This window comes from Colias eurytheme, chromosome 14 (assembly GCF_061535395.1).
Source record: "Colias eurytheme isolate Ceu_HAF_F1 chromosome 14, ilColEury1 Martin Lab GWU primary, whole genome shotgun sequence".
Classification (NCBI taxonomy): Eukaryota; Metazoa; Arthropoda; class Insecta; order Lepidoptera; family Pieridae; genus Colias; species Colias eurytheme.
In genome coordinates, this window is record NC_142993.1 from 4,370,612 (window position 1) to 4,389,565 (window position 18,954).

Below are 18,954 nucleotides of genomic sequence, written 5' to 3' on the forward strand. Positions count from 1 at the left end.
GTTGAATGAAGTCGAGAAGTATTCATAGATAAATCAAATTTTTCTTCTAAAAAATCAATTAACGGCTGAGATTCCTGAGAGCGAAAATTAACATTAAAATCTCCAGTTAGAATCATCGGTAATTCATGATAATTACTATTTAAAAGTCGAGAACCTTCAATTGTGAAGTGAAGTAATTGCTGATGAATAAATTTTATGATATTTGTCAGGCTAGTATTTGTAGAAATATAAATAACAACGATAATCACAGGTTGGTCATTCGTATTAACACATCGAACCAAGACGATGTCACCAATTTGTGAAACCTCATCGGAAATTTGTGATAATATAGTTGGTGAAATATTTTGAATTGGTGTTACATTGTTCAGTGTATCTGTAGATGAATGATATACAGCTACTCCACCAGCAGTTGAGTTGGGTCGTTTGTATTGGGTAACGCAATAAAAATTTTCAATAAGAATTTGTTCGTCATTTTTCATCCAAGTTTCGGAAAATAACAGCAATGTGGACCTTTTTAATACTTTATCATTCAGATCAGAAACATGAGCACGTAAACTTTGGCAGTTGAAGGAAAATAGTGTAATGTTACTCTCATTTACAAGGTTATATAATTCTTCCTGTTGTGTTATTAGGCGAGAATTTGAAAGTCTTTCAAATTCACACTGTAAATCAACTATTCCCCCTGGACGCTTTCTTCCATGATAAAATTTGTTGTCATCGGTGTTTGAGACAATGAACAATCCATTTATATCAGTTACTCGTGATAATGCTACATATAACAGCTGCTGACTGTGACTTTTATTGTATTCATAAACGATTTGATCAAAAGTACCACCTTGAGACTTATGTATTGTAAGCGCACAAGCAGATACTAATGGAAAGTGATTTCTCTTTGCAAATATTGTCTTATTTCTATTCATTGGTACAGATGACGATCTTCGTAAAATTGGGACTGCTGTTCTACTAATGTTTAGAGTTTGAATATGATGGGCAGCTTTTTTCCTAATTTTCTCTCCTATCTTACCAGGAAACTCAAGCCATAAGCGTATGATGTTATCACTGTCATCACGTTCAATATACACTAACTTTCCAACACAACCGTTGGCTAAGCCATCAGATACATCAATATTGGTTGTAATAATGTAAAATTTGTTAAGAACTAATATGATTTCATAAGGCGATCCTCCTGTATCAATAACTGACATTTTATGAAATTGTTGGCGTCACAGTTGGCGTACATATGCTTCTTGTTCAACTGAATGACAACCTATATACATATCTGTTGCTATGGATACTATTTTGTCTTCAGCAATATTTAAAATAGATTGATTATAATCCGCAACATGTTTATTTTTATTTTTAATTTACTTATTTTAAAAGTACTTAATAAATAAACAAGTATATTTAGAAATTTTCAAAAAATTTTGCAATTTAAAATAATGTTTTTAAAACTGTTGAATTTTTCATTCACTTTGCTATTCACAATTGATCCGTTTGAAAATTTGAAAATAAATAATCCTAATTGATTATGATATTTGCCACTAGAGTGCGTTTCACGAAAGAGTTCCCCTGCCGTTATGTTGGCTTACCTGACTGTCAAAAACGAAAATATTTTTTTTTAATCAAAAATGACAGAGAAAATATTCTCCTTTCTAGGCAGTCGACCCCGTAAGATACGGGATAAGGCTAGGAAGAAAGGAGAATATTTTCTCTGTCATTTTTGATTAAAAAAAATATTTTCGTTTTTGACAGTCAGGTATGCCAACATAACGGCAGGGGAACTCTTTCGTGAAACGCACTCTAGCTGGCGTATAAGTCAAGAAGCGTCCGTATATGACATATACTTACAACCAATCAGAATTATTATTTTTAAATGGCGGAAACTACACAGCGTTACTTCCGTCAGAAAAAAAATCTGAGTTACTCCCTAGTCGCGCCTAAAGAAGTTTTACTTCAAAAATGATTGTCTAGTACATCTTATGTTTAAATGTTTCCATGTTTAGAAGCTCAGTCAGTTCATAACAAAATAATTCTCGCTGTGGATAGAGTGGGGTTAACATTTTACAAGTATCATTGTTTGAGTAACAAGTGATGTGCAGTGGAGGGTTTAACTGGGTCGAAACCTCAGATGGCAGCTGGCTAACAAATCCCACAGGCCACAACGTGACATTAAATTACTGAAAATTTATATTTTCCTCCAATATTTTGATGTATTTCCTTTGATTGGTTGGTTCTCCAATTTCAATATCCATGTCTTGAGTCTTGACTTATTCATCGTCTCATCGTACAGAAAATATACCTACCTACTCTACATATAACAATATATTCTATAACATACCTACGTAGTATTAATATTTTTTTTATTAATATTTTTTCGCCTAGATTTCTGGACACACGCCTACAAACGACATATTCAAGGCGGAATGTTACCTAACCAAACGATTAAAAGTTAACAAGCCTTTAAAAAGTTATAAGAGGCTGCTTGTAGAAAAACCTACTTCAGATCCAAGTGCTTAAATGTGGTTGAGTTCTTTTTCACGAGCTTTTCTTAGTTTTATAATTGATTATGGGCCGTAAATAGTTAACATTAAATATATTTATAATTATTTTTTCTTAATAAAAGGCAGCCTACTGCATAATCATTTGTATAGAATTTTGTGATCTACAACATTGGTCTAAAGTATTTTTTGATAAAACTCAAAAAACCTGAAATTTTGATCTTTGACCCCGAATAAATTTTGAAGCGACCACGGGACAAGTGGGGACTATTGAATTAGAAAAGACGACCTCTAGGTACCTAAACTAGAAGTCTTCGCCAAAATTTAGCTTTGTCGGAATTTTCGTACTTTCAATACTATTTTAAGTTTTAATTTGACCGGATTAAGTATAAAGAAATCAATACGCGCGCATTATATGAGGATAGGCTAAAGCCGGCGCCAGACATGGGGATCAAAGTTTGAGCACACATTTTCAAAACTTCGATCAAACTTTATATGCACAAATAAGGCACAAATGTATCCGGCTAGACTTGTATTTCAAATGATTTACGGGCACAGTTACCGCAAAGATGGCTCACAGAATAGACGACGATTTTGATGACTCCGTCAGACTGTTTTATTTGAGTGCCTTTAATTTTTTTGTTTGAAGTAGCTCAATAAATAATTCTATTACTGCGTCATTACCCCACTCCATTATTGACGCTCAAAATACCACTCACAGATTAACTATTGCATATAACTGCTCCGTTCAGCGGCGCACACGCAACAAGTGTGGCAGGGCGCACAAACTTTGAAGCAACTTTGAAGTTTGATTACTTTGATGTTCGCAGAAAAACCGACTCGACTCGGCAAACTTCAAATATGTGTTCAAACTTTGAACAAATAGGCAAATGTCAGTGCCACACTTCGCGACTTTGTAGGTATTTGCGTATTTGATCACATGTCTAGCGCCTGCATAAGAGGATAGGTACCTATATAAAATTAAAAAGACGTAACATGTTTCTAAATCGGTTTAAATTTGACGAGGTATCTCCAGTGGTACTTAGATAATGGCTGAATATGGTCTGAATACTACATTTTCTTGGGAAAATCCAGGATGTACAATATTTTATAGTTCGAGGGAACCGCAGAAAGAAAGCTATTAGAAAATAAACTATTCAATTCGATTACAAAGGCTTACCTTCAAGGCTTTTATTTTTTAATGAATACCTCATATAATATCATGATCGCCTGATGCTTTTACAAGGTAACAATTGCTTTAGACCTTTTCATTCAATTCCAATCGATAGCTTAGGTGTAAGGAATTAGGTACCTACTTAATATTTTTCTATTAAAGCAAATGGACCAAGATTCATCATTTGAAATCAGATTTAAATGTGTAGGCTGTAGCTCTGCGATTACAAAGATAATTTTATTCTAGATGCATGTCCCTTTTACCATACATTACGTCAGGAGAAGTTAAGCGGAAGAAAAATTACATTAAAACAAATAGAAATAGGTAGTTAATGCAGTCGATGCTAAACTCACGGGCACATTTAGCTTCGCCACAATACTGTTTTATAGCAGCTTAGGTTTTGGCACGCAATAAAAAACAAAAAATTTTTGATATGTTTTTTATTTCATCGAGACATTGAACTATTTTTAACAGTCATTTTTAAGTGATAAACACAAAAATTCACAACACCAAATGCTTACTATGCTATTCTTGACTAGTCTCTTGTTGCATATTTTACGGTGGTAAATTCAATAAATTTAAATTTATATTACCACACTACAACTGCTAACTCCTTGTTAGTGATTATCCCTTTGGCTTAACAGTGAGCGCTCTTGGTCTTAATCTCCGATCGAGACATCGAGAAGCATCTTGTTTAACAAGCTATACTTAGTATGCTTATCCCAATACCCGTAAATAATGTACATAAATTCGGAATGTCCCCATATACTAATAATTTTTACTTCCCACCTATGACGAGCTTGTCATAAATTATATTATTATCACTTGTGCAACAAGAGTCTAGTATCTGTATTCTATATATCTTAATACATATATGTATATAAATCTCGTGTCACAATGTTTGTCCTCAATGGACTCCTAAACCACTTAACCGATTATAATAAAAATCGCACACCTTGTGCAGTTCGATCCAACTTGAGAGATAGGATAGTTTAAACATGTAGGTACCACGGGCAAAGCCGGGGCAGACCGCTAGTATATTATATAATAGTATTCACTACAGGTATAAATATAATATACGTCTACTTAATCTATCCCATGAAAATGTTTATAAATATACCTTTATACCTTTATAGTCTAGTAACTAGTTAATTAACTTATTATAATATTGACTTAGATATATTAAAGTACTAGCAGTCCGCCCCGGCTTCGCCCGTGGTACATATTTACGTTTTATCTACGTAAGAACCATCCTCGTACTTCAAGGAATATAATAAAAAAAGAATTATCGAAATCTGTTCAGCCGTTCTCGAGCTATGCGCTTACCAACACATTTTGCGATTCATTTTTATATATAAGACTAGCGGTCCGCCCCGGCTTCGCCCGTGGTACATACTTACGTTTTCTCTACATAAAAACCATCCTCGTACTTCAAGGAATATATTAAAAAAAGAATTATCGAAATCGGTTAAGCCGTTCTCGAGTTATGCGCTTACCAACACATTTTGCGATTCATTTTTATATATAAGATTTATAACATTTAATAGAAGTTGCTGGCTTCTGAGATTTAATAGAAATTACTAGAAGACTAGTTTTTGAACTACAAAATAATAGTTAATTGTTTAAAACATTTTTGTTACATTTATATTTGAGAACTGGAGGAAAAAAGTTTATTACTAAAATTGCACATATTTTATTAAAACTTACTACAAAGTTTAAAAACCTTTGATACCTAAACAGGTATGTTTAAATACCACATTAATATCTAATGTCTATATAAAGATTGACAGTTAAATGTTTAAATATTTAATTACCTTATAAATTGTGCCATAAATGATAAATGCAAGGAGCAGTTACTGTTATCATCACATGATAATTGTTTACATGAAAGCACTTAAATCTATTTTCTATTCTTATTTCTAAACACAGGAAGGAAATATTTCGATTAAGTATCACAAATAGGTGCTAAATTTCCCACAATTAGAAAATATTCAAAACAGTAGACACTAAAAATACATCAAGATTTTAATTAGAGACAATATTATCTCATAGAGGATGTTCAAATCTTAATTGTAAACACATTTACATAGGAAATGGTTTGGTTATAATCATTTTAAAAACTTCAATAAAGGGATTATTTTCAAAATTATAATGTTCAGAGTTAATAATGAACGCAGAAATGTGTGGTTTGTTCACTTTTAATTTAGCTTTATTTAATATTTGCATTTGTTTTGTTCTTTTGGCATCAGTTATTGGGACGTAAATGTGAAAACAATACAGAAATGCACATTTCTGAAACATGATTGAAGGATCTGTTATCTCAAAGCAATTTTCTGATACTTCTACTAGATGTACATTTTCTAAAGATTGACATTGACTGAAAGATGAGATCATAGTTTGGAAATCCATGTCCTTCGCGACTAGTCTTAAGTTTTTTATTGATTTACTCAATGGCAGAGATCTTGCAATCGACTTGACAAATGTTACAATAGGAGCTTCAAAATTCAATGTCTCCAGTTTATCACAGCATCTGAATAGAACATTAAAGAATTCTCCACTGTAATGTACTTTTCCTTTCAAATACAAATAAGTTAGCTTGGATAAAAAGTTGCATGATGGAGATAATGTTCTAGGCCTAATTTTTAGACCATAGAAGCAAAGTGTAAGTTCAATTTTTTCTTTATCTTTAAAAACAGTATCAAAATTGAGAAGTGAGTTAGGTTGTCCAACACGGGCTCTCTTGAATGTCGGTTCTACAACACTGCCAGATGGTGGGTCATCATCAGGGTCCAAACAGGTAGTTTGAAACCAATCATAGTTTGATGGGGCTGGGTCTTCACTTGTAGATTCAAAATAGTAGGGAAAATATGCCTTTAGGCATTTTAGCAAGTTTTGGAAAAATTTATCATCAAATTCTGTTTTATCCTTTCTCCAAAACAGGAACATAGCATTATGGACGGTACTGCGTCTATATTCTCTTAGGCTTCCTGCATCAATATCAAATTTCTTGGCAAAAAAGTCAGTGAACAACGGGGAACAGTATACTTCTAAATATTCAGTTGTTAGTGGTGTAGGTTTAAGGATAAATATGCATTCACATGCACAAAGATTGTCATCACGAAGCAAAGGAGATCCAATCAAAAAATTTGTACATGCATATTTCCATGAGTTCAGACTAAAGTATAAATAAAAATTTTTGAAAGAGAGACTATCTGATTGACATTCAACAGTGATATAGGATATCTTTGTTTCATTCAATATAGTGAATTGTAAGTGAAGATCTTTAGCTTTGCCCAAGATTACGGGCGCTATGTTATTGTTTAACAAATTACTTTGAGATCCAATAAAATGTATGCTTTTAAAATCTTTAAATGTTTCTTGACACCGTGTTAAGAGCTTTTGAGAAAGTTGTAGACTAACATATTTTTTCTCAAATATAAAATTAATTGTGAGTTCCTTTATTGTTGGGCAAGCCTTATGAATATCTAAAAAATCACAAATTGTTATATTTGTGTATCCCAAATCTATTGACTGTAAGCTTTTTAATCTCTTTGCTGCTGCCAGTAATATTGTTTTATTCAAATTTCCCACAGCCGACAAATTAAGTACTTGAATGGCGGGTGATATATATTTCATTAAATCATGATTAAGAATATGAGCAGAAGCCAGGGTATTGTGAGATAGGTTACATGTTTTCACACTTCCATACATACGAACTATGTTCCTCATTATATTACAAGTGTTATAAAGATTAAAGATTGATGGCATATCTAATAATTTTACAATTTGAAGGAGAATTTCCTCCGGTAAATTGAGCAGAGAAGACATTTTGCAATAGTGTTTTTAACACAGACTCGTATTTAAAAAACCTTAAATTGGAAATTACTTGAAGCTCATTCAAGCAATTCAATGTTAACACATTTCATTTTCACATAAAACAAACAATTTATCATTTTAAACTACGATTAAATATATTTTATTAACGCCCTAAAACTGTTTATTAGACTGACACACGGTTGACAATTGACACTTGACAGCCGCATTGACATTTCTTTGTTCGGTCTCGATCAGCTGTAAAACGTAGTGATTATATCCTCTTTGTCAGCTGTATTGATTTTTGTAGCTTGGGGACTTTTCACAATGTGAATCGAATGGGGCTCATCAAACATGGAAAGCGCATTTACGGTATTAGGGTGCACTCACACACATCAGTCACCGTCACGGCACGTCACCGGACAGGATTAAAAAAAAATATGTATCAATAGTTCTAGTATGAATCCCACACGACAGTCGCCGGCACGAAATCTATCAGTGACGTCCCCGGTCAGGCACGTCAAATAATCTTTCCATACATGTACCATACTTTTATCCCCACTCACCCGGTGCCGTCACGTCTCAGTTCAGTCAGCGTCGTGCTATACCGTCAATTGCTACATGTTCTCTAGCGTGACACACGTCTAATCACTGACTAACCTGATGTATGTGTTCAATGATTCAGTCAAACCGGCGACGTGACTGACGGACAACATGACGGTGACTGGTGTTTGTGGATACGTACACAAACCGTCACCGATCAGTCATCGGTGACTTGACGGTGACTGATGTGTGTGAGTGCACCCTTAATAATAAAAAATAAATGCCTTTATCCGTAAAGTTGAGTGAAAAAGAGTGTTACTTTATCAATGTTAGATTGAAGTTTAAAGTTTAAAATGAAACATGTATTTTGTTCGATCGTTCGTTCAATTCAAATTGGCGGCCTTATCGCTTTTGAACGGTTTCTACCAGGCAACCTTGGGATATAAAAGTAAAGTTATTGATGCATCAACAAATTAGGAGTAGGCATGCAAAGTGTAAAATTGTCAGAGGAGTGCAAATTTAGTTTATGAGATCAGCACATGAATACAATTTTTTTATAAGAAGGAAGGAGTTCTGATATCGAATAGGATTGTGTAATAACAGGGAAAGGAGACTGTGCGTATTCCGGCGAAGGCGGATATGGAGCTTTGTGTTGGAGTTGTGAGTTCTTTTCTTTGAACAATAAATAATAATTAAATGAAATGACAATAAAAAAACTTATATTTTAATTACATTTATTTACGAAACAGATATAATTTTTAAGAATTGGCCACAGCTGGGATAATTTCCTCATAGCTTCGAATGCCCTCAAGAAATACTGCGACTTGTAGACTTTCGTTGTGTTCGTGTAGACCGGGTAGCGTCCGGCGAATCGGTGAGAATCCTAGAGCAGGTGCGCCGGCTTTACGTACGTAACGGGAATCCGTACCACCAGGGAACGTGCGAAGTTGTAGTGGTATTTTACTGGAAACAAAACTTTTTATACGAATATGTTCTAATAAAACGTACCTAACTACATCCATACTATTAATATAGCACTGAATAGTTTTGTTTGATTTAACGCGTTATTTCACCCACTTAACCATATAGAGTATTTACCGAAATACAATTTGCTGACTGTTGTAATTTCAGCCCAACCCATTTTTTATGATATTACATAAGTATGTATATTACTTTTATAATAATAAGATTTAAAGCTTATCATTTTTCTCAGAAGAATAATGTAAACTTAATCAGTTAAACTTACAGTTTTTCAATCGTAGTCTTGAATGCTACCCAGTAAGGATTAGAGTCATTGGTTTGTGTTGGTGGAACGTAATCATCTTTCTGCTCAAACTCATATGTAACGTTAGCTCCAGCTTCCTTGCACCAATTTTTTATCTTGAATAAAATATAATATTTTTAAATATAGTTAGGTACATAATGCCTATATATGTAGATAACTATTGTCTATTATATTACCTACTATACATACTTGGCAGAACATAATATTGATAAATTACAGGTACCTATAGAACATGGTCTAGAATCATGTGACCGCAGATAAAAGAAAACATTTTTAAAACCATGATGAATTATCGGAATATAGAGTATAACTTACCATGTTTTCAAATTCGGTAAAGTCGACGGATAAAGCCAGACGTATATCGAAACTAGCTGACAATTTTTCTGGTACAACATTGTTCTGGATGCCGCCCTAAAAGCAGAAATAAATCAATAAATATTTTTTATAAATATAAACTATTGTTCGGCTAACACGTGTTAGTAAATGATGATATGATTTATTTTTATTTTATGACATTTTATGTTGTATGTTAAATGTTTTTATGGTAGGTATGAAGCCACTTGTATAAAAACTGTCTTGTTTTACCATGGTTTTACGGTTTACCTACCTCAAGCATGGTCAAATTCACAGTTGTTACATCTCCGATAGTCAGCTGTGGATTATCTTCTAGTTTCTTCTTCGACTCCTGACGCAAGTCCATAAACTTGTCGATAATGTAACGCATCTGAGGACACAAGTAGGTATAAAGCATTGTTAAGGTTTTATTAAAACTTATTTGTTTTAATAAAAGTTTATATGTAAAACGTCAATAGAAATATAAAGTTAAAACGACGAAATACAATAAAAAAAATTATCAAAACGAGTTCTTCATTACGGCTGTCGAGGTTAAAAAGGGATAAAACAATGGAGACGGTTAAATCGTGAAATAAAATTTCTCGTCGCTTAGGTATATTGTAGTGGATTCGATAAACAATGCGAATACTATTTCCATTTCAAATCTCATTTCGTTTTCAGTTTCGATTCGTTGATATGTTGCTTATTCTACGTCAGTTCCGTGTTCAATGTAATTGAAAATTTTCTTCAAAATTTAGGTTCTTTTATTCTTATATAAAGAACCTTTCTACCTATCTCTATATTAGATTTATATACAAATTATTACAACGATTTAAAATAAGAAATCTTTGAATTTATCTTGAAGTAAGTAGGTAGGTACATCGTTGGGTATCTATGTATATGTATAATTACAGTTTCGATTAGATACAATTTCGATTTGCAGTATTAATTTCTCAATGTATTAAAAAAAGAAAAGAAAAATAAATATTTCCTTATCATCAACATCATCATCATTCCAGCCTTTCAGGACGTCCACTGCAGGACATAGGCCTCCCCTAAAGATTTCCATAACAAGTAACGACCGATCACCAGCGGCCTGACTCCAGCGGCGCCTCGCCACTTTGATCAGGTCGTCTGTCCACCTTTTTTTATTTATTATAGTGGGGAAATCTTCCAAAGATACCCACGGCCCCCGGGGAAGGAGCCGTGGGTTATGTCGGATTCTTACCGACTAAAACCCCACTGTGTTCCGTCGGGCCGCGGGTATTGGTTAGAATTCTTCCGCGACCCCCTCGGCAGCCCATCTCCAGGCCATGTCCACCTCGTGGAAGGCCATCTCACACTGCGACGACCTTCCTTATTATATCAATGTTTTATTATGTATCTATGTAAAATTTAAACTTTAACTTTTTAAATTGATTGCTGCTGATTGGTCCAAATATGGTTCAGTGTTTTCAGTAGAAAATTACTGTAGCTACGGCAATAAGCTATTATTGCATGATTGAATTAAATATTTGTAAAACTGAATTAAGGTTGTAGGTACAATAATTTAGAATGTTTTATGTTCACGCAATCCCTGACGCAACTACTTATTAAATAAATTTTTTACCTCGACAATGGAAAAAAACACAAACTTTTTTAATAATTATGTAATTAAAATTCATACGAAATTAAGCATTTATAATGGTGTGTTTTGTATAATTTTAGTTACTTAGTAGTTACAGGGATTGTTCAGTCAAATTATGAGAATTGTAAACATGATCGTCACAATTATATTATTCATGTACCTTTTGATGTAACAATTGATAGATAACTATCATGATACTAGTCGCGAAGCAATAAAAACTGGAAATATTGTAGTAGGTACTAGGTAGGTAAGGAAGCTACGATGAGTGAATAAAAATTGTTCTTCTTATGTAGCTGTTGACTGTTCATACATCAACTGTAAGAAAGTAGATACATAATTTCGGCATAGATCATTATCCCAATAGTGATTCGAAATTCGAGTCTTTTCTTCAAATTGATTATGAACATTTTTTATTTAAAACACGCAATTTGAGAGACGTAGCAAAGAAAACATATTTTAACTACTGACAAACTTCATTAAACACATTCAAGTTAGGGCGCGTTCCCACCGTGTCGTGACGACAGATAATCGTGTAGTTTTAAGTGTCGTGGCTTATATGTTTAAATGGAGGTGTTCACATTTAGAACGACACAATTTACTGTCGTCTACGACAGTTTTTGCAGTGACGACACTTTGTCGTGACAGTGGGAACGGCAAGCACGACAGTCGTAAAACGATAAAAAATCGTGGACGGCAACTCTATGACGTCCATTGAACTCAGGAGAGTAAACGCACTAGTAATCACCAAGCGAACGCAGAGGCGACTAGATTTGTAGCTTGCTGATGATGTGTAAACGACAAAGCGACTGCCAGGAAACGATAAAATGTCGTCGCGATCCAATGGGAACAGCTAGATACGACAGTCGCTAAACGATAAAAAATGTTGACGACAAACAATCGTTATAATGGGAACAGGTAAAGACGACAGTCGTCGAACGATAAATTAGTCGTTACGACATAGTGGGAACGCGCCCTTATATCGTTATGTATTTATGAAAAAAGAGCTTTTAAATATTCAAACGTGTCGGAACGCACTGTTCTCTATGGAAATGCATAGATAATGTGATTAGGGAATGCTGTTCAGTACTTCAGTCGTGGACAATCTGACGGAACAAGGTTAATCGCGTATTGAATGGGCACTCCAAGTCATTTGGCGTTACGCCAATGTTTTGAATATTTACGTGGACTACAGGTGTTACAACAACGTATCTGTATTTTTTAAGCTACCTCTACATATTTAATTGATTAAAAATATAATTTTGTTTCTAATTAAAAACACCCAAAAATGTTTTCAAAACTTTCAAAGTTTAAAGCATATAATATAGGCAGGACAGTCTGAACAGCTATGATTAGGTACTCTTAGGGTGCACTCACACACATCAGTCACCGTCACGGCACGTCACCGGACAGGATTAAAAAAAAATATGTATCAATAGTTCTAGTATGACTCTGTTCCCACACGACAGTCGCCGGCACGAAATCTATCAGTGACGTCACCGGTCAGGCACGTCAAATAATCTTTCCATACATGTATCATACTTTTATCCCCACTCACCCGGTGCCGTCACGTCTCAGTTCAGTCAGCGTCGTGCTACCGTCAATTGCTACATGTTCTCTAGCGTGACACACGTCTAATCACTGACTAACCTGATGTATGTGTTCAATGATTCAGTCAAACCGGCGACGTGACTGACGGACAACATGACGGTGACTGGTGTTTGTGGATACGTACACGAACCGTCACCGATCAGTCATCGGTGACTTGACGGTGACTGATGTGTGTGAGTGCACCCTTACTGGGCAAGTTAATACATATAATTACTTAAATATGTTTTCAAATAAAACATATAAAGTAAACCCCTTTTAATAGTGCCAATAAATGTCAGCCATTTGTTTGTTCTATCCGCCATTTTAGTGTTGTTTTGTGAAAATAAAGGCACATAGTTGCCCTCGTGAATAATGGCTTGGATTATTCATGAGAAATTTCCTCGCGGTGTCAATTCAGCAAAATATAATATAATTGTCTGAACTCCCTGACTTGCAATCCCAGGAGCTGTATTTCACGAAATTGGTCAATTTAGAGATTTAACGTAGAACCAAGTCTGAACAGGGAAGTGAGTGAAACATTCAGCAATTCAGTCGTGTCTATTATTGGATAAAAGATGATGAATAATTCTCCACACTGCATTTCGGCCACCGCGGTAGTCAATTTCCTTGCAAATTAGTCAATTGAACAGGAGTTATTATGACTTGCGTAATATAATAATATACACAGATATACACATAGTGCTTACTCATGTCAAAGTATCTATTTCGGTAGCACTTTGCTTTCTAAACTAAAGAAGGAATCAAAAACTGATAAGCTAAAGTCCTTTTCGAATTATCTAGACCGAACTGGGCTTTTCATACGAATAAATAAAAGCATAGGTACTTACGACTTTTAGCGCTAAAATAATTAAACAGCTAAATAAATCTGTTCAAGTTGAAAGCTAATAGCTTTAAACGTTCTTAGCGCAAAATAAATGAGTTTCACCTTCTCGCCACTATTATCCGGGAGCAGCAGAGAGCCGTGGCCCGACTTCCCGGGGCAAATCACCTTAACATCTGTAAGAAGTACTCCTTATTTATATTGTGCCATTAAAATATTATGAACTTTTAAGTTACAGAACGTTGGTACAATCGTGGAAATTTTTATATTATGTTATTATCTAGATATTCTTTTCTTTTAAAGTTTGTATAGGTATTCTATGCTACTAAGCCTCTTGCCTGGTCAGATTTCAATTAAAATAATGTAGAGTTAATTAATTTCAAAGAGTTAAAAAAAAATTCCTGATACAAACAATAAATGTTATCTAATACTTACGCCAAATAGACCTCTCCGCGTTGAAAACAATGTAGTCATCGGTAGGACTTGCGATACCCTCATCAAGAGCGAAACCAACATTTAATTTCTTGTAATATTCCGACTCGACAAACTTGCCCATACCGTTGGCCCCACCAATTTCTTCGTCTGAAACATAGAATAGTTGTATGTAGCTGGTATCAACAATGTTAATTCTCTCCTGAAATCATTACTCTTAGCTAAATTAAAATGTCGTTACAGTAAACTACCTAATTTGTCTCTATTGAACAGCATACGCTCTTCACCAATAATCTAAACACTTGCAGATATTGTATTGTCCAATATTTATAACTTATATTTTATACACTTTGATTATAAAATATATACGTAAAGCAGAAGATATTATATGGGTCTCATATTATCCGTATTAATAATAATAAATACTATTAAATTTTAAGGAACTACTAAGGCCACTCAGTACATAAACACACACTTTTAATTTACTAACAAAAAATTCTAATTTATTCCTTTCCGTGCAGGTTTTCAGAATTTTATGAAATAACGTGCTATAACCTGATAGAAAAAATATCATTTAACAATCGCTGTAACCTATTGAATTCGAAATAGATAGGAAAACGGTTAAAAAAATTGAATGCGGTTCTGAATTTGAAATTCGCATAACGGTTTTGCATCATTCACTTCACGGTAGCTTTAGGAATAGACTTTTAAAATTGTCTGTTTAGAAATGCTTTAAAATATCTAAATTAGGTTCTATAATATATGGTTACATATTCTGTAACCATATATTATAGAATTGTGTTCTAAGAGCCGCAACTTAGCGAAGACTTTTCTTTTAATAAACTAAATTTGTTTACTCATCGTTTAAGAATTTAGAAACATGTAATTGTGAAAAATATTCTAAAGTTGAATACTTCTAATGTACATATCTGACAAATCAACGGTTGTGATATCAAAATTTATTCGTATTATGTAAATTGTTTTCAACTAACCTGGAACAAAGGACAAATGTATTGTCCGTTTGAGCGTTACCCCTTTGTTCTTCAGCCTTCGAATAGTCTCCAAATATTGTATGGCCACGGACTTCATGTCTTGCACCCCTCTACCATAGACTACACCGTCTACTATCTTGGCTTCAAATGGTGGGTATGTCCAGCTTTTCTGTTGAATTTCGTTTCATATAAGTTACTGAGATTTTGTAAGCGATTATTGGTATTGTCTACCTTTAATATTGAAATGAATTGCGAATAGTACTCTTTCAAAAATATTGAAAATGGCAATATTTAATTAATAAATTACCTAGTTATATCATAAAATCGTTTCAATAAAAACCAAATTTCCATGTTGTCTGCAAAGACCTAAAAATAGTCTACGGATGGCCTTGAAATTTTATCACAACGTTGCATTTCTATATAGTATTTTAAATACGAACATTTTATTCAGAAGCTCCCAAGAGAACGATAAATTCTATGCAATTTTCGTTAAAGAACAGCAGCTCAGCGTCGCCGGATTTAATTAAGATAAATAATATTAGATAAGAAAAAATTCAACAAGTCTTTATTTCCATTTATTAAAATTTAAAGTTGTAAAAGTTCTCAGTTCTCTAAACTTAATCTATAATTAAAGGGAAATTCCAAATACATAGAGCAAGAAATCGACTCTACTACTACCATTAACCCATATTAAAATTAAAAACCTTAATGTATTAATCTCACTTCAAATACTGGAACAACATCCATATGCGAGTTGAGAAGTATACTGGGCAGGCCTGGCTCCTGGCCTTCCCATGTCATCACTAGCACTGGCTTCTTAGGTACCACCTCGTAGACTTGCACTGGCAGACCCAAAGTCGCCGCTTGGTTTCGAAGATACGTGATGCATTCATCTAGAAAAAAATTAAACTATGCTAAATAAATCACGTTTCCATGCTTGCTGTTCAGAATACAAAGACAGTTAATGTTTTTGAATTTCTAATATTTTCCTGAAGTAAAGATTCATAGAAATAGAGATAAAATTCATACCTTAAAAAGTTAAGCACAATTAATAAAAAGCTAAAAGTTTTAACTCTAAAACGTACTGCATTTTTGCGTAGGTAACTGTACTGCGATTTTAATGCAGACACAGCTTACAGCTATTCATAAAGTGCAAACACCTATGACCTAATAGTAAGTAAGTATTTGTATAGATTACAATAATGTATGTGTATGTGCAATTGTGCACTGATTACTTAAATCTAGTTCTTGTGAAAAGATAATTAATTTTCGCACGGGAATACCGTAATTTAATAGAAATGAGTTGATATTTTGGACAATGCTACCGCAATTAACGAGGGTAACGGTCCGTATCGTACAAAAGGTATTCAAACAATTAGACTTAACTCGTTGATTTAATAAATGTTTGGGATAACATGCACACAATATACCTACATACCGTAATTAATATTCGGTTGAACGCTTCTTATCCGAAGATAATCCTGCAGATTGCGGACCGCAGCTTGTTCTATATCAGAATCCGACATTACGCTGCACTGGAACTTCTTCGAAAATTTAAACACAAATTAAATAATGAATATTATTTATTCATGCTTATTTATATTTGTCAATAACCACAAGCGGGGGAGGTAGAGGTGCATTCAACTATATCAGAAATAGTGTATAATTTATATATAACATGTGGCCCGCGTTGGTGACAGCGTAATGCCGGGATAATTTATAGTTATGATAGTTTTCTGCACTGCGATTTACGGTAAGAAGATAGATACATATATCAAATTTAATCCATACGTTCAGCGGTGTGACGAAGATACAAATTAAAAAAAGTATCCGATAGAGCTGAAAACTTGTTAACAAAATTGTTAAAACCTTAGTAACAATAATTGTCTTATTTAACAAAAGAAGCTATTAATCTAATGCAGTTCGTTCATTACAATTATTTATTGTTGATTAACTCTCCCAATTCAAATGGGTAGATAGATAAATCAATTACTTAAATATTTGTAGCATGTTTCAATAAGTAATTATAAATTTCAACACTGATAAATAAGTCAGGATGGCCGAGCGGTCTAAGGCGCTGCGTTCAGGTCGCAGTCCACTTCTGTGGGCGTGGGTTCGAATCCCACTTCTGACAAATGCTTTTTTATTATTATAAATTACATATTTCATAATCTCAATTAGTAACTATTTATAGCATATTTTTGTATGTTCATTATAATTTTCTTTCTTTTAACTACTAAGTTTTACTTAAAGTATTTACTGGGTCACAGTGTTTTGTTACTCATGTTTTAGGTAAACTAATTAAATAAAATTTAGGTTTCAATGTTACACGAGCATTTTGTAATTATTTTTTTAATCGTACTACCCACATAGTTACCATTAAAATGGGGTTACTATCGTGTCTCGAAAAAAAGGAACCCTAATTTGAACTATTACTTACTTAGTTACTTTACGATAGTTGAACGTGACAACGACCGATTGTACTTCTTTGTCGGTCGTTCCGCGCTCTCGCTTGCACTTCAAGCCTTACATGGAACGCCTCAGAGCGAGGTAACGCCGCATGAGTCATGCGTGCAGCCGGCTCTATCGAATTATAAGACGTTGTCACGTCAAAATAAACATATCACATAGGTTAAATAATATGGCCCATAACGTAACATAATATTGGGTGATAGCCAATGTTACCACGTCTCCAATAGCTATTTATGCAGTCCATATTTCGCTATCAATATACTATAATTGACATGTAACATCTGGTTTACATAGAGGTATATTATAATAGAAATGTCCAGTTGATATTTTATTACCTAAATCAAGGTTCTGAATTTGAACAAAAAAATATTTCACTATAGTATAATAGAGAAATGCTGTGCTAATTTTAATTTGTAGGTACGATTAAAATAAAGTTTTGATTGGAGACTTAATAAACCCTTTTATTACGTACTGACATGCGCAGCCATTTATTGGTTGAACGAAATAAAAACGGATAATTGAACGGAGAAAATGATTTCTAATACATACATATTATTTGGTGCTACGTAGTTGATGAATTATGTAATCTTCTATAGAAAATATCTTTATTGAGCATTTATTAACTCTAATATTCTATTACCTACAGTAAATATCTTCCAAACATTTTTAATCACCTTTAATAATTAAAAAAATAAATTAGAAAAATAATCATATTGCTAGTTATATAAAAAACCGACAAAATGTATATTTCAATAAATTAATATACAGTGCCAAACAACTTCGACCTCCCTAGCCTTTTTTGATATAACAGAACCGCAGATGCATTGTCTATTATCGGGACATTGATAAACTATTTCCCTACAAAACGAAACCGCAATGGTGCCGATGATTTATCACTCACTATCTTTCTATGATAATATTACGTACTAGCTATGCCCCGCGGTTTTACCCGCAATGCTACCCGCTCCTGTTGGTCTTAGCGTGATGATATATAGCCTATAGCCTTCCTTATTAAATGGGCTATCTAACGCCGAAAGAATGTTTCAATTCTGACTAGTAGTTCATGAGATTAGCGCATTCAAACAAACAAACTCTTTAGCTTTATAATATTAAGTATAGATTATAATATTAAGTATAGATAACGATGTCTTTGAAGACCGCAATAGGAATAGAAATGCACTAGGAATATTGAAGTGTTTGCCGGTATGCAGGATGAATAGGCTGGGGCGATTGGGCCGGGAATCGAGACTCCCCAAAGACTGCAGTATTACAAAATACTGCGTTTGTATAGAATCACAGTCTGATTCATAAAATCGTAGAAAGTCAATAGATACTTAATTTTTGTGTAAATGTGAAA

At 33.8% G+C, this 18,954-nt stretch overlaps 3 protein-coding genes and 1 non-coding gene across 4 annotated transcripts in view; 2 read left to right on the forward strand and 2 right to left on the reverse strand.

The window, feature by feature from the left end:
* The window catches only part of LOC149902820 (uncharacterized), a 44,866-nt gene that overhangs the window by 5,023 nt on the left and 20,889 nt on the right, over positions 1 to 18,954 (forward strand). The window lies entirely within an intron of this gene.
* On the reverse strand, positions 5,208 to 7,678 carry LOC149902821 (uncharacterized). Its single transcript, XM_090109640.1, has one exon. It carries the CDS (start codon positions 7,498 to 7,500, stop codon positions 5,755 to 5,757), a length of 1,746 nt encoding a protein of 581 aa, XP_089965766.1. The 5' UTR covers positions 7,501 to 7,678; the 3' UTR covers positions 5,208 to 5,754.
* On the reverse strand, positions 8,731 to 16,675 carry LOC149902822 (aminoacylase-1-like). Its single transcript, XM_090109490.1, has 9 exons — positions 16,564 to 16,675; positions 15,849 to 16,018; positions 15,126 to 15,294; positions 14,137 to 14,283; positions 13,807 to 13,877; positions 9,921 to 10,037; positions 9,629 to 9,724; positions 9,275 to 9,408; positions 8,731 to 8,991 (listed from the first exon to the last, which is right to left on the reverse strand). Exons 1-9 carry the CDS (start codon positions 16,649 to 16,651, stop codon positions 8,787 to 8,789), a joined length of 1,197 nt encoding a protein of 398 aa, XP_089965616.1. The 5' UTR covers positions 16,652 to 16,675; the 3' UTR covers positions 8,731 to 8,786.
* Positions 17,176 to 17,259, forward strand: TRNAL-CAG (transfer RNA leucine (anticodon CAG)). The gene has a single exon. It is a non-coding gene; the product is annotated as a tRNA-Leu (tRNA).

Excerpts from the sequence above, each read along its gene's own strand:
- LOC149902822 (XM_090109490.1), bottom strand. The coding sequence starts at position 16,651 with ATGTCGGATTCTGATATAGAACAAGCTGCGGTCCGCAATCTGCAGGAT. Across the intron at positions 16,019-16,563 it reads TCAACCGAATATTAATTACG|ATGAATGCATCACGTATCTT; the intron begins GTATGTAGGTAT and ends ATTTTTTTCTAG. Across the intron at positions 15,295-15,848 it reads ATGTTGTTCCAGTATTTGAA|AAAAGCTGGACATACCCACC; the intron begins GTGAGATTAATA and ends GAAATTCAACAG.
- LOC149902821 (XM_090109640.1), bottom strand. The coding sequence starts at position 7,500 with ATGTCTTCTCTGCTCAATTTACCGGAGGAAATTCTCCTTCAAATTGTA.